This window comes from Durio zibethinus, chromosome 12 (assembly GCF_047325235.1).
Source record: "Durio zibethinus cultivar Kanyao isolate XHJ-2024 chromosome 12, ASM4732523v1, whole genome shotgun sequence".
Classification (NCBI taxonomy): domain Eukaryota; kingdom Viridiplantae; phylum Streptophyta; class Magnoliopsida; order Malvales; family Malvaceae; genus Durio; species Durio zibethinus.
Window position 1 is genome coordinate 15,083,370 of NC_143173.1, and position 15,010 is coordinate 15,098,379.

General features: G+C 31.5%; 2 protein-coding genes across 4 annotated transcripts; both read left to right on the forward strand.

Moving 5' to 3' along the window:
• Positions 1-502: 502 nt before the first annotated feature.
• LOC111297634 (putative RNA-binding protein ARP1) lies at positions 503-4,519 on the forward strand. 2 transcript variants are annotated; one of them, XM_089741631.1, is made up of 6 exons: positions 503-819; positions 910-1,054; positions 1,614-1,728; positions 1,822-1,864; positions 2,295-2,565; positions 4,184-4,519. In XM_089741631.1, the coding sequence occupies exons 1-6, from the start codon at positions 637-639 to the stop codon at positions 4,201-4,203; spliced, it is 777 nt and encodes a 258-aa protein (XP_089597757.1). In that variant the 5' UTR covers positions 503-636; the 3' UTR covers positions 4,204-4,519. The 2 variants fall into 2 exon arrangements, with proteins under 2 accessions (XP_089597757.1, XP_089597756.1); XM_089741630.1 differs by having other exon boundaries at positions 581-819; positions 4,204-4,519.
• A 2,984-nt stretch (positions 4,520-7,503) lies between these two features.
• LOC111295970 (uncharacterized) lies at positions 7,504-13,840 on the forward strand. Of its 2 annotated transcripts, XR_002690895.2 has the most exons (7): positions 7,504-7,610; positions 8,072-8,852; positions 8,961-9,019; positions 9,102-9,201; positions 9,299-13,093; positions 13,342-13,451; positions 13,544-13,840. XR_002690895.2 is itself a non-coding variant. In XM_022889891.2 (6 exons), exons 2-5 carry the CDS (start codon positions 8,084-8,086, stop codon positions 13,057-13,059), a joined length of 4,689 nt encoding a protein of 1,562 aa, XP_022745626.2. In that variant the 5' UTR covers positions 7,504-7,610; positions 8,072-8,083; the 3' UTR covers positions 13,060-13,093; positions 13,544-13,840. The 2 variants fall into 2 exon arrangements, 1 of the variants encoding a protein (XP_022745626.2); XM_022889891.2 differs by lacking the exon at positions 13,342-13,451.
• Positions 13,841-15,010: the final 1,170 nt, after the last annotated feature.

Below are 15,010 nucleotides of genomic sequence, written 5' to 3' on the forward strand. Positions count from 1 at the left end.
ATTTTTTTTCACCCCCTAAACTCAACTAAAATCTCATTTAGCATTGTCGTTGAAAGTAGTTTTTGCCTTTAAAAATTACTTTTAACCTAAAAGCAATACTAAACAACAAAAAAAAAAAGGTTTAAATCTTAGTTTTCCACCCCAAATCATCACTTTATTATTCCTATATTTTTAATATTTTTTATTTTATATATATCTTTAGATATTTTAATTGCTCATAATAATTTTTACGCCAATATCAAATATGTAAAATTTCTAATATTTTTCATCATACTTTTTTAACCGTAACAACAATGTTAAACTAAACCACAGAGAAATATATATATATATATATATTATATATTATTTATAAAATACAAATATAGTACATAAAAAATTATGTAGAAATGTGTGATCACGTTGATAATGTGCCAAGCTCAAAATCAATGTGTCTTGCCTCACTGTCACCTTTTGTTTTTCTTCCCTTCTCTATTTCCTTCCCACCTCTCCTTATATTCTCGCCTTCCCTCCATTTTTCCTTCTCGGGTTCCTCTCCTTTTTTCATCCCTTTTTCTCTCCACCCAAAAGCCTCATATTTTCTGCTACATTTTTATTCAACTAAGCAAAAAAAAAAGGGGTTTTTTTGGGCTAGGAGCCATGACCATGAGTAGCAATATTGGGCAATTTGGTGACACAACTTTGACCAAAGTTTTCGTTGGAGGGTTAGCTTGGGAGACACCCAAAGAAGCCATGAGAGAGCATTTTGACAAGTATGGTGAGATCCTTGAAGCGGTGATTATTTTTGATAAAGTCACTGGCAGATCCAAAGGCTACGGATTTGTAAGTTCTATTTCACTCAAATGCATTTGTTGCAGCTGGTTTCTAGGTTTTTCTTTTTTTTTTTAAACTTTTTTTTTGGGTTTTTTTTAGGTTACATTTAAGGATGCTGAAGCTGCTAAGAAAGCTTGCGAGGATGCCACACCTATCATTAACGGCCGCCAAGCCAACTGCAACCTTGCCTCCCTCGGTGCTCGCCGTCCAAGGTCCTCCTCCGCAGCTCCTCCGCAACTACAAGGTATATATTTATGTGTATAAAGTTTGTATTTGAGATATCATAGACTTGTTTTCGAGTTTTGATCATAAATTTTAAAATTCAGGTTCGATTTGCTCAGCCGGAATTACTATTAAATAAATAAAAATATTTTTTATTTGAATTTAATTTTAAAGATATACAAAATATTAATGTAGAAAATTTTTTTTTTTAATATCTTAAAATTTTTAATGCTCGACCGATTCGGCCGAGCCATAAAGATTTCAAAGTTTGATCAAGTCTAATCTGATCTAACTTGATTTATAAATAAATTTATTTATTTGTATATAATTACATTTTGGAAACTAATTAAAACTTGGTATCTTATAAAATAATTTTAAAATTTTGAATTAATAAATGTTAATTTAATTAAGTTATAATTTATGATTTATTGATAAAATATAAAATTATATGATAAGAGAGGATTAATTGTAAACATAAACTCGAGAACTTTTGGTATAATTGTTTTAAGAAAGAGGTGGTGATGGCATTTTTGTAAATATGAGCATCATATGGGTCTAATCTTGGGGTTTTGATCATTAAGGATCAAACGTTGGACCGAGGGTCACATCACCTGCACCAGCCCATCATGTTCAGTGGTATTACCCACCAGCGTCGCCGTTTCGTCATCAGCATCATCAGGCCGTTCCTTTTCACGGGTCTGCTATTTGATTCGTTGATTTTGTTGTAGTTGCATGGCATAAAAGGTAGACTTTGCTTTATCTTATGCTTTCCTTTTTCACTTGTTTCAGTTACTCTCCTGCCTACATTGCCACAGATATCAGCTACAACCATGTAAGTGGGTTTCTTTCCTATGTAATCGCAGTCTATGGTTCATCATGTGATCTCACTATATATCACTGATTCCTAGTTTCAATCTCCCTAAATTGTTCACAATCGTCAATTTAGGGCTTAGATGAATTGATAGAATCCGATTGGATAACGGGTGTAGAAATCTATCACAATAATAATATGATATAAAAATAATGTAATTTAAAATTTTAATATAAATTATATATAAATTTAATAAAAATAAAAAATATATTTTATATTTAATGCATCGACATAACTTATAATATTATAATTTTCATATTTTATATAAAACAAATGTGATATGGATACGGGAGTAACGTTACTTCAGTTTTACATTATTCATGCAGAATTTAGAATGTATTATATTGCAAAAAATTGAGTCTAAAAATATGGTGCATGAATGGTTGAACAGAAGCTAAGCTACAGTGGAGGATCCTACATCAATGGGCATATCTCTCAAGTGTATCCAGCGGGGCAGGCTATGGTGGGTGCTAATACATTGATGCCAATGTACCCTTTCTATCACTATCATCAATCACGGACAATGGGATTTCCAGCAGCCGCCCACATCTTCCCACCAACCGCTGGGCCCATCAACACAGTCTCGGCTGCTGCTGCTGCTGCTGCTGCTGCTACTGCTGTTATCATCTCAAAACCAGCGGCACTAATTGCTCCTAATTCAGGTAACATCCATTGATCGTTCGCGATGGTGACTCACATGGTAACATGGCTCACCTTCACCATCTTTTTTTTTTTTTTTTTAATTATTTTCTGCAATCATTCTGCCACGTGAGACGTGTTTGAGTTCTGGGTGGATTGGGGTCCACTGCCAACTGGCTCTTTTAGGAGACCCATGTGCCTGAGGTTGGGGTGGGATTGAAGGATTAATATTTTTGAACCAAATTGTTGTCCAATCTAAATTATGGCCTTAATGTTCACATGATTTTATTATCATAATTATAAAATAAATTCAATCCACCAAAATTTTATGTGAAGAATACAATTTTTTTTATTGAAAAAAAAAGTTTAGAAGCAGAGAAAAATCAAAATAAATCGTTAATCTAATTAAAATTTATAAATTTATTAGATTTTTATTTGTGAAAATTTCAAATTTAAAGATCACTTATTAACAAAAAATCATGGGAAATTTTGAATTTGGGTGCATTAATATTAGGAGTGTAATCGAGTCGAGTCAAGTTGATACAATGAGAAGCTCGAGCTCGTCTCTCAACTCGCAGGTCAATACTCAGCTTGAATTCGATCGAGTTTCATTTTTATAGCTTGAGCTCGATTCGTGATCGAAATCGAGTTACTCGAACTCGCTCGATTAATATATAAAAATAAGTTCGATTCGTATACTTGACAAGAGTTCGATTATTTATGTTCGAGCTTGAACTCAAATTCAATATATTTTATTAATTAAAATAATAAAAATACATTTAAATATATAAGTTCGATTAGGCTCGCGAGCTACTCGAGCTGGGTATAAGAATACTCAAACTTGGTTCGATCAATTAGCCGAATTACTTGAGCTTGACTCGATAATAATCAAACGAATTCGAATTTTTTTTAAATCGAACTTGAAAAAAATTTACAAGTATCAATGTATCATTTACATCCCTAATTAACACCCAATATTCATCCCTTTTAACACTTTTGCCAACTCTTATTGGCAAAAGTATATATTCACAAGTGAATTTTTACAAAATATATAATAATGATTAGATAATTATAAAATTATAATTGATATATTATGGACTTTAGGAAGTTTTTTAATTAGATTAAGTAATCTTAGATAATATTTGATGTTTATGAGTGTATTTAGTTTAATTACAAGTTATGAGAAAAAACATTATCAAAATAGAGTTTTTTGAAAAATTGTTTCAAAATTGTAATTATTTAGAATGACTATGATATTTTTATTTATTAAAAAAATCCTAATTAAACTTATTAATTTTTATGAAAGTTGCTATAATTTGGATTTTTAATTATTAGCTCCTAAAAATTTCAATTTTTAAAAACATAACATGAGTTCGTTTTCGATACATTTAATGAAAATTTTAAATTTTACAAATAAAATCAAAAGGCTCTCACATATTTTATTTTTTAAGTTTTTATTATACCGTAAGCTGTAAGAATACGTGTCATTTTACTATTTTGATAATGAAATTTAAAAATTTCACTATCAATTAAAACGATAAAATTTCGTCATAAATTTGAGTTTTTTTTTTTTTAATTGTAAAAGTTTTTATATTTGCATTTAGTGATATAAAAAATAAAAACCTGATATTATAAGGACAGTTTGTTTGGCTGTGGAATAGGTACAATTGGCACAGGTGAAAGCTTTAAGAAGAAGGTTTGCTAAAGAGGGAACTTAGTTGCCAAAATAACAATGGGGAAAGATGGAGAGCTGCTCATTCAAACATTATTATCTGATATCTGTTGTAGCTCTTCTTTACAATATATAAATTTTTTTTAAAATTTATTTAATTAATATTTATTCTTAGATGTTTGATAAAATTCTTTCATTCTCTTTTATCTCTCTAACATCTAAGCTTGAGCTGTGAACCATCAGAAAAGAAAAAAATGTAACAAAATCATGTATTTTTAATTACCTCTACCTTATTTATTTATTTATTTTAATTACGGCTTCAGTGGATTAAATCTACTTCAATAACCTCACTCTCACATATTAGTATAATTGTTTTTATATTAATAAATTACATGATTTGTTGATGATTTTTTCTTAATTATATTATATTAAATGATTCGAAATCCAAAAAAAAAAATGTATAAATATTAAAAGTTAATTTTGAAGATAAAAATTTTATCTCTAACATTCCTAGAGAGAGAGAGTTTTTTTTACCAAGCCCATCTTTTTTTTAATAAGCTTTTGATAGGATGAGATGCAAGCTTTGATTAGAATGGAAACTTACAAAATCTCTTCAATTATTTTTATTTTTTTAATGTAAAGGAAGCTGCACCTTATAAAAAATGATTGCAAATTTTAAAATTGAATTCAAAATTTATTAAATATTATTTTTAAAATTAATTAAATTAAACTTTGAATTCAATCTTTTCGATTCTTTACATTAAATTTGCATGTAATTTGGAAAGCTTTTTTTTTTTTTTTAGTTTTCTTTAAATTGTAATCAACCTAAGAAATAAAGCTTTTATTACGAATCGTAATCTATAAATAAGAAAATGAATTATATATATTGAAATTTAAATCACAAATTTATTAGATATTACTTTTAAAATTGATTGTACGAAACAATTAAGTTAAAGTTTCATGTTCATTCTCTTCAATTCTTTACTTTAAATTTAACTGCAACATCAAAAAGCCCTGTTTTACCCTTGAGTCCTCCGTTTGAGTTATGATCATCATAAGAAATAAAGCTATTTTTACTAGTAATACTAACCTTGGTTTTCTTTCTTGGCAAAAAAAAAAAAAAACCTTGGTTTATCTTCTTATTAATTACTTGATATTTAGGTTTTTATGAAAAAATATCACCTATAATTATTATTTTATAATTAATTAATTACAATTCAAAATTATATGACATATATTAAAATTTTATATAAAATTTTTATTTAGAAGTGACGGACTCTTATATAAATTTTTAATATAATTAAATAATTTTAAAATTATAATAAAAAAATTTATATGTGAATTGTTGCCCGTTATTATTCACGTAAATAAAGCTTGTGTTTTCATTTGGTTGGGAGGAAGAGGTCCAATTTGAACCTGACTTTCACTTACTTTCAGATTGGGTGGCCTAGAAAAGGGCTAATACCAGCTTGGCCCAACACATTTCTTGAAACCTCTAATTTTTTTTTCTTTTCTTTTGTTGATTCTTGGGCCAAATGGCTCTACTTATACAAACTCTACTTTCGATATATATAATAATTTATATATTCATATAGTATAAAATATTAAAAATTTATATATTTATATTCGTATTTTATGTAAAAATTATATATTATAATTTATATTAATACAAAATATAAAATATATATTTTTAATTTTATAGAATCAATTTATGATTTTTATTAAAATTTTAAATTATGTTATTTTTATATTTTTTATTCATATTATTTTTATATCGTATTACTTAGTTATATTTAAATTATACGGTGGGTTTGGACTTTGGAGCAGCAATTTCATTTCCGGCATTTTTTCCCAATTTCAACAAATTTTCATAAAAATTTTCTTTCCTTTCATTTTCCTTTTTCCCGTTAATTTTTAGCAAACAACATGATAAAGTTCATGGCAACATTAATTTTCCAATTTTAAAACACTTTAAACTCTAGGTTAAAATATTAAAATAATTTATTGAACTATTTTACTTTTCTTAAATAATTATTTATATTTTAATTGTATTTAAATAAATTTTTTATTTTTTGATTTGTATCTAAATAAAATTTTATTTAAAATAAAAGATTGATTTTTTAAAGGTTTTTTTAGGTACAAATTAAATGATAAAGTCTAATTTGATACAAATTAAAATTTAAAAACTTTTTGAGTGCAATTTAAATATCGAAGACTTATTTTAATATAATAAAAATATAAAAATTTATTTAAATAAAATAATAAAATTAAGGATTTTTTCATTATTATTTTAGCCAAAACTCTAAGCATCATTATACAAATCTCTCCTGCATATTGAAAATAAAGAAAAAAAATTATAAATATTAAAATTTAAATTTTAGATTTATTTAATGTAATCTCTTAAAAATAAATATATAAAATAATAAAATTAAATTTCAGATTCAAATAAGTATCTTTATTCGTGAATATAATGATAATAAAAAAAAGAATTTCAAGTTTAATTTGAGTAGTTCATACACTATGATCAAAATCATCTTACCTATCTCCTTTTTTTTTTTTTTTTTACCTTTCATATTATGATAATTTAGTAAATTATTCAAAAAATATTATTTTATATATTATAATATAAATTTAAAATTCAAAATACGAGCTTATGTATAATGCTTCACATATCTATTCAATAATTATGTTAATTTATTAGTATTTTTTAATTAAAATAAATGAACATAAAGTTTAAAAATTTTTAAATTTTTTTGGTGAATTTTTAAAATATAAAATCCAAAAAAGAGTGAAATTAGGTGAGAGTAGATCTAATGATTATTATATTTATATAATATAAAATATTAAAATTTATATATTTATATTATATTTTATATAAAAATTATATATCATTCATGTTGATATTAAAATATAAAATATATAATTTTGTTTTATTAAAATTATATATATTTATTATTAAAAATTTAAATTATATTATTTTTATATTTTTTATATTATATTTATATTATAATAACGTATCTTATTTTAAATTATAAATTTTGAGTGAAAATACAAACACTCATGCCAACTTTGATCACTATTTAGTAGTTATAGTAAATTTTTAGTTAAATTTACTGATGAGGGGATATAACAGAACATTATCATTGTCAAGAGAACATGCCACGTAGAATGACAAACAGTAATAGTACTGTTCATTCAACTTAAAAATTTTTTTTTGGCTGAGTGATGACCAATCACTGAAAAGTGAGATGTAGTTTTTATTGTCTTTGGATCTTTTAAAGGAACACTCGGGTGTTTATTTGCCCAAAATTGTACAAAGGAAAGGTATTTTTTTTTTCTCTTCCAAAATCCCAAACCCTGAAACCCGTTGTATTGTTCTTCCAAGATCTATCAAAGGTAAACATAGATTCTTCACCTTTGTAATCTTATCTATATAATTATGTTATAAAGATTTCATCTTTTAATTTCTTTTTTTCATTTCATGCCCTCAATGATTTTTCAGATTGAAGGCTTTATATTAGTCTTAGGTTTAGTTTGGTCATTAGGGTTTATCAAAATTTCCACCTTTTTCTTTGGAAATTCTCAATCTTGGAGCTTTTTTTAATGATTTTGAGAAATACCCAGATTAGATTCTCAATGGATGAAACTAAAGAGAAGGGTGGTTTGTTTAGTAATGCTACAGAACTTTTAGTAGCTGTTAGTGAAACTGTAGTTGAGTGTCAACGGCTTAAAAAATTTTCACCCTTTTGTTTTATCACTGTGGTTTATGTGGTATTAGATTGTGTCTTTTGCCAGTTTTTTCTTTTTCAAATTTCAATGTTGGAGTTTCAGTTTTGACTGTTTTGAAAAATACTCAGATCTGTTATTTAATGGATGAAGCTAAAGAGAAGGGTGGTTCAGTGAGTAGTGTTACAGACTCTTCAGTAACTGTTAGTAAAACTGTTGTTGAGACAATGGTTTGTGAGGATCAATTTCAGATTGAGGAAGAAGGGGAAGCGGGTCCTAGTAATGGAGATGATATAATGGTGGAGGTTTTGGGCTCTCATGTTTATGTAGATGGTATTTGTACTACTGAGGGGGGAGATGCAGGTGTGGTTGGGGCTGGTTCGAATGATGAAGCAGTTCTTTGTCGTGATGAATCAGGTGAAGTTGGTTTGGAGGGTAATTTGCGAAGCTTAGATGGTGAAGGTGATGCTGCTGGTGATTTGGGTTCAAGGAGTGAGGTTTCAGGTGGTGAAGCTAGGGCCCATAATGAGGTAAATGGATCTGGGATTGAAGGTTCCCGAGCACCTGGAAGTTCTGCAGGTGGAGAAGCTGGTGAGAATGCAGATCGAACAAGTGTAATGAGTGAAGTTGGGGTAGATGCAAATCAAGCTTTGGAGACACAAAAAGTTGGTGATTTGGATAGTGATGAATTGAATCATGGAAACCAGAAAACAGTTGTATGTTCGTCAGCATCTGAAGATTCAAGCATGCAAACTAAAGTTGTTGATGAAGCTGCAATGATGATCGATGGGGAAGATTTGAATAGAGTGGATGGTGCTCGTGGAACTATATCTGATGCTGATTTAGATGTCAAATCCTCGGATGTGAAGACACAGGTTACTGCCAAAGATATTCCCCATTCTGAAGCTAAAGGTATGAAAATTAGTGCTTTTCATCATAATTTGAAATTTCAAGTTGAAGAACAGCAATGAAGTTTGAGAGTGGGTGGTAGCACTGAAAATCTCTACAATATCCGTGCAGATTCGGTTTGTTCATGTCAGTCAACTGAAATGGTTGTTGAAGGTCAATTGGACGACAAGGTACTTTCTGAATTTGATTATTAGGCCAACAATTAAAAGTGCAAAAGTGCTATGACCCAGCCTGACTCGTTATGTTGTGCAGGTTAATTCAAACATGGAAATTGATGAGCAAGGTACTGATTCTGAGCAACGGCAGATGGAAGTTTATTCTTCTTGCCAGAGCACTGAAAAGCATGCCACAGGTTTAGTTGCAAGAGTTGATATTGTATTCTTTTCTTAATTTGAAAATTTTTTCTGGGTCCAACAATGTTGATTTGGATAGGGTTTTATCTTGCTCAGGAAATGACCAAAGCTTAATGTCTGAGACAGTCATTGACAGAGGAGAGGAAGTTGATTTAAGTATGGGGGAAGCAATGGATATTGAAAAGCAGGTTTCTGATGCCAAAAATGTTAGTTTTGATGCAGACCAAGATGTTAAAGTTCAAGAAGAGCCTGTTGAAGTTGAGACAATGCGTGTTAGCACTGAAAATCATAGAAATGCATGTGAAGGTTCAGAATCGATGGGTCAACAAGCCAATGCGTTTGTTGGTAGTGATGAAGTTGAAGCCTCAAAAGTCGATAACAATGTTTCAAATCAAATATCTATCTCTTTTGCTTCAGACAATGTGTTACATTCCTTGGGAAATGAAGATAAGCTAGCTAAGAATGCAGCTTCTGAGGATGATTCAAGTGTAGGGCAAGATGTGAATGTTGAAGAACCAGTTACTGGTGATGAACAGGATGGTTTAGATAATGTGCAAGAAATGGAATTTGAAGAACATGATACTGATTCTGAACAGCCTTCCAACATTGATGAAAAGACTGTTAAACGGACAACTCTAAAGTCTATGAGTTCAGTAAAGGAGCATCAAGCTAAGTACCAGCTACTTTCAGAGGAAGAAGGTGCATTTTCTGTTTCTGATTTAGTCTGGGGTAAGGTGAGGAGTCATCCATGGTGGCCAGGACAGATATTTGATCCTTCATATGCTTCTGAGAAGGCCATGAAGTATTATAAGAAGGATAGCTTTCTGGTAGCCTACTTTGGGGATCGAACATTTGCTTGGAATGAAGCATTTCTTTTGAAGCCATTTCGAACACATTTCTCTCAAATAGAGAAGCAGAGTAATTTAGAATCATTCCAACATGCTGTAAATTGTGCTTTGGAAGAAGTCTCTACACGGGTAGAGCTAGGTTTGGCTTGCTCTTGCATACCGCAGGATGTCTATGACAAGATAAAAGTACAAAAAGTTGAGAATACGGGAGTTTGGCAAGAATCAAGTACAAGAGATGGTGTTGATATATCTTTGAGTGCTAGTTCTTTTGAACCTGATAAATTAATTGACTATATGAAAGCATTAGCAGAGTCTCCATCTGGTGGGGGTGATCGACTTGACCTTGTGATAGCTAAAGCTCAATTGTTGGCATTCTATCGTTTAAAAGGTTATCATCAGCTATCTGAATTCCAATTCTGCAGAGGTTTAAGTGAAAATGAAGCAAATACCTCACATTCTTACGAGAAAATGCACTTTAGTGAGGTAATTGAGCGTGCTACTCCTATGGATACGGATGGTGAGCAAATTTCCACTGGCCAGGAGACTTCAAAAACTCAGAGAAGCTCTTACCTTAAACGTAAGCATAATCTGAAGGATGGATCATATCCTAGTAAAAGGGAAAGAAGCTTGTCTGAATTGATGGGTGAGACAGTTGATTCTCCTGATGGTGAAAATGGGTCTGATGGGATAGCTAATAAGCTCCCTTTATCATCTTCTGGCCAGAAAAGAAAAGCGGTTGATTCCTTTGAGGACTCAGGGATGCAGGAAGGGAGGAAGACAATTTCTCCGGCCAAAGTGTCTCTAACATCACCTCATTCTCCAAAGTCTTCCTTTAAAATTGGTGAATGTATCCGTAGAGCTGCAAGCCAAATGACTGGATCTCCATCGATTCTGAAGTCTAGTGGTGATAGGCTACAGAAGCTTGATGGATGTGGTGAAAATCCTGCTGCAGATGGATATGATGTTCCCATTGATACTTTTGAGGATGGCCTGCGAAAGAGGATGAATGTTATAACTGAATGCTCATCGCTGGACGAGTTGTTAGCGCAACTTCACTTGGCAGCATGTGATCCCATGAAAAGTTACAGTTCTTTTAATATTATTACTGGCTTCTTCTCTGATTTCAGAGATTCAGTGGTTCAGGATCAACTTCCTGGGGACAAAGCAGGTGGCAAAAGGAAGAAGTCACCAAGTTCTATCATTGGTTCTCCAGAAACTTTTGAGTTTGAGGACATGAATGACACGTATTGGACTGACAGGGTGGTCCAAAATGGTTCTGAAGAGCACCCATTACATGGAAATGGAAGGGGACAATATCAAATTGTGCCTGTTGAATTAGGGAAACCTCTTCAAAAAGGCCGTAAGTCTAGGAAACGATATTCTGATGTCAATCATGATTTGACAGTACAGAAAGCTCCTGGCTATGCGGATGAGAAGGCCCCAGCAGAACTTGTTATGAACTTCTCTGAGATTAATTCTGTTCCTTCCGAAACAAAGCTAAATAAGATGTTCAAGCACTTTGGACCATTAAAGGAATCTGAGACAGAAGTTGATCGTGAAACCAGCCGTGCTAGAGTTGTTTTTAGAAGATCCTCTGATGCAGAAGTTGCCTACAATAGTGCTGGAAAGTTCAAAATCTTTGGGCCAGTGGATGTAAATTATCAACTCAACTACACTATATCTGAATCTTTCAAAGCTTCGTTGTATGCTCCCATCTTAGCTGAGGAGACTCCACTCATTGCTTCAGCCCACCTATGTGGGGACCACGCACTTCTTGCCTCAACCCTGGGTGAGGAAACTTCACTCATTACCCCAAGCCTAGGTGAGGAAGCTTCATTCATGGTTTCAACCCTTGGTGAGGAAACCTTACCCCTTGCTGCAACTTTCCATGAGGAACCTTCAATAATAGCCTCAACCTTAGGCAATGAAACTTCTGTCATCGCCATAACCATGTATGAGGAAACATTGCCTATTATTGCCACAACCACGTATGAGGAAACATTGCCTATTGCCACAACCACGTATGAGGAAACATTACCCATTGCCACTACTGCAAGTGAGGGAACAATGGCTTTTGTTACAACTATTGGTGACCAAACTTTTACAGATATCGTAACTGCAGGTGAACAATCTTCAACAATTGTCACAACTATGAGTGAGCAAACCTCGACAGTTGCCTCAACCTTGGTTGATGACGCTTCTCTCTTCATGACAACGTTGAGCAATGAAACTTCGGCCATCACGACAACCTTGGGTGAGGAAACTTCAACAGTTGATGCAAGCTTGGGTGAGGAAACTTCTACCATTGTTACTTTAGTTCAAGAAACTTCAACCATTCCCACAACCTTGGGTGAAGAAACTCCTAGCATTCTCACAACCTTGGGCGAAGAAACTCCTACCTATCCTGTAACCTTGGCAGAAGAATCCCCTACCATTCCCATAACTTTGGGCGAAGGAATTCCTAATCTTCGCACAACTGTGGGTGAAGAGACTCCAGTCATTTCTGCAACGTTCAGTGAAGAAACTCAAGCCATTCCTCCAACCTTCAGCAAAGAAACCCCTAATGTTCCTGCAAACTTGGGTCAGGAAACTCAGACCATTCCTACAACGATGGGTGAGGAAACTATGACCATTCCTGCAATCTTGGGTGAGGATACTACTGTTCCCACAACCTTGCACGAGGAAATTTTGGCTGAGGAAACTCCAACAAATCCTACAACCTTGGGTGAGGAAACTTCAACTATTACCACAACATTGGGCGAGGAAAGTCCAATGAATCCTACAACCTTGGGTGAGGAAACTCCAATCAATCCCATGACATTGGGCGAGGAATCTTCAATTATTCCCACAACCTTGGGTGAGGAAACTTCAACTGTTCCTACAACCTTGGGTGAGGAAACTTCGACTGTTCTCACAATTAATGGTGAGGAAACATCAACTGTTTGCACGACTATGGAAACGGAGACTTTGCTCCCTGTGGTGGCTGAAAGAAAGGAATCTGCAACTTGATATCTCCACCGTAAAAGTTACTTGAAAATTTTAGGTACTGCTTTTCTTTGTTATCTGCATGAAAGTGAGTTGCAATCTCTTGCTCGTAATTCCTTTAGTGGATTAGTATGGTTTTCGGTGTGAGATATGAAATAACTAGATCTATAATACTATATATGGCACCACTAAGTGCAAATGGTAGAAAAAAGAGCAGCTGTTATTTTACCTTTCGAAAGCCAGCAGTTTAGATCTCCAGGCTAGTTGGGTTGTGATCCATCTCTTTTTTTTTTTCTTTTTTTGTAGTGTAGAAAGCTTCATGGTTGCTGCATCACGGGATTATACCAAATATAGTTGATTAAGCGTTTTAGGATTGTGAAGTTGGATGAATAAACTATGAATTGTGCATAACGATGGTGTTTCCAAAGACTAATTCTTCTCTTTTACTTATCTGTGTTAGCATCTCCTATCGTTTTTTTATCTTATTCTTTTGATGCCATTGTTGTAGGCGGGAACACATCCTGAAGTTTTGGTGTTTGTGTGGCTCTGATAGGGGGTTGATTCAACTTGCCACTGAAGAAGGCAACCAGACATGAGACAACATCTCAGCTGCTGCAACTTCAATCTTCTGCTCGGATTCTTTCTTTCTTGAATTATCCTATGAGCGGCATGGTGTTTTTACACATGCTTTGGCTAGTGTAATATAAGCATTTTAGATGATGACCTTTTCATGGATGCTATCCTTGAGGATTAGGAGAATTTCTTTGTGGAATCAAGATGCCTATCAATAATTCACGCCTCTTTATTGTGCATGCCAGAATATGGGGTTATTGGTCATTGTATCACAATTGCCGAGCCGAGCCCGCTTGTGCCCTTTTTTTTTTTTTAATTTTTTATAAAACCATAATTTGGGAAAAAGAGAAGGGATTACAGGTATAAATATTCAAATTTCAGATTATGTTATCTCTTAAAGATGAATACATAAATAAATTAATTGAGTTAAACATCGGATTTGATTGACCATTTTCTTCTTCAATTCCTTATATGCGTTTATCCAAGCATGAGAAAAATTTGTTATAATTAGTAAAACATGAGGGTTGTAGTCCCCTTTCTGCCAAAACAATGTAATAGAATTTATCAAACCCTCGGTTAAAACTGAATCAACCTGAATCAAATTAATTGATCAAATCGATTTAATTTGATTAATTAATTAATTATTAAATTAATTTTGATCGGTTATCAGAAATGATTATGAAGAAATTTTGATTTTTAATTAATTTAGTTTGAAAGTTAAATTAATTGAATTAATCAAAATTTTAATCAAAATATTATAAAACTTAAAATAAAAAATATATGAATTTTTTCAATTCATTTCAAATTATTAGAGTTTTTAATTTGTTATTTTGATGTTTGAATAATTTTGTTGGATGATTTTATTTAATTTATTTCAAAAAATAAGAATTTAAAATATAGTTTAACTTAATGTATTTTATTATTCAATTAACCAAAAAAATTAACTAAATTGAACGAAATAATTTTAATTGGTTATTTTTGAAATTAATAAATTTGGTTCAGTTAATAAAAAAATAAAATAACATAATTTAATTAATTTAATTTTAGATAATTTAATTTAAAATTAATCAAATCGATTGAATGATCATTTTTATATCAAACAACTATATTTTTTTTACCTAGTTTTCTTATACCATTTGCATTGACTTGATATTACAAATTAACAAACGTCGAATTAAGTTATTAAAAATAAATAAACGTAATACTATATTATTAATAATTTATTTTTCCTTTTTGGATATAACATTTCAATGGTCTTTATCATTTAAATTAAATTAAAGCCTATCAAATTTTTTTTCTTTTTCTCTATTATATGTTTCTAACCATGTAAGGAGTGCAATGAAAGTTGGTCTTTCCTAATTTGCAAAAAGGAAAATTCAGTCAAACATAATCTGATAAAAAA

What these genes read in the sequence shown, in the direction of transcription:
- LOC111297634 (XM_089741630.1), top strand. Translation starts at nt 637, where the DNA reads ATGACCATGAGTAGCAATATTGGGCAATTTGGTGACACAACTTTGACC. An exon ending in CAGATATCAGCTACAACCAT is followed by an intron (nt 1,865 to 2,294) that starts GTAAGTGGGTTT and finishes ATGGTTGAACAG; the next exon opens with AAGCTAAGCTACAGTGGAGG. An exon ending in ACTAATTGCTCCTAATTCAG is followed by an intron (nt 2,566 to 4,203) that starts GTAACATCCATT and finishes GCTGTGGAATAG; the next exon opens with GTACAATTGGCACAGGTGAA.
- LOC111295970 (XM_022889891.2), top strand. Translation starts at nt 8,084, where the DNA reads ATGGATGAAGCTAAAGAGAAGGGTGGTTCAGTGAGTAGTGTTACAGAC. An exon ending in TCCCCATTCTGAAGCTAAAG is followed by an intron (nt 8,853 to 8,960) that starts GTATGAAAATTA and finishes ATATCCGTGCAG; the next exon opens with ATTCGGTTTGTTCATGTCAG. An exon ending in CACTGAAAAGCATGCCACAG is followed by an intron (nt 9,202 to 9,298) that starts GTTTAGTTGCAA and finishes TATCTTGCTCAG; the next exon opens with GAAATGACCAAAGCTTAATG.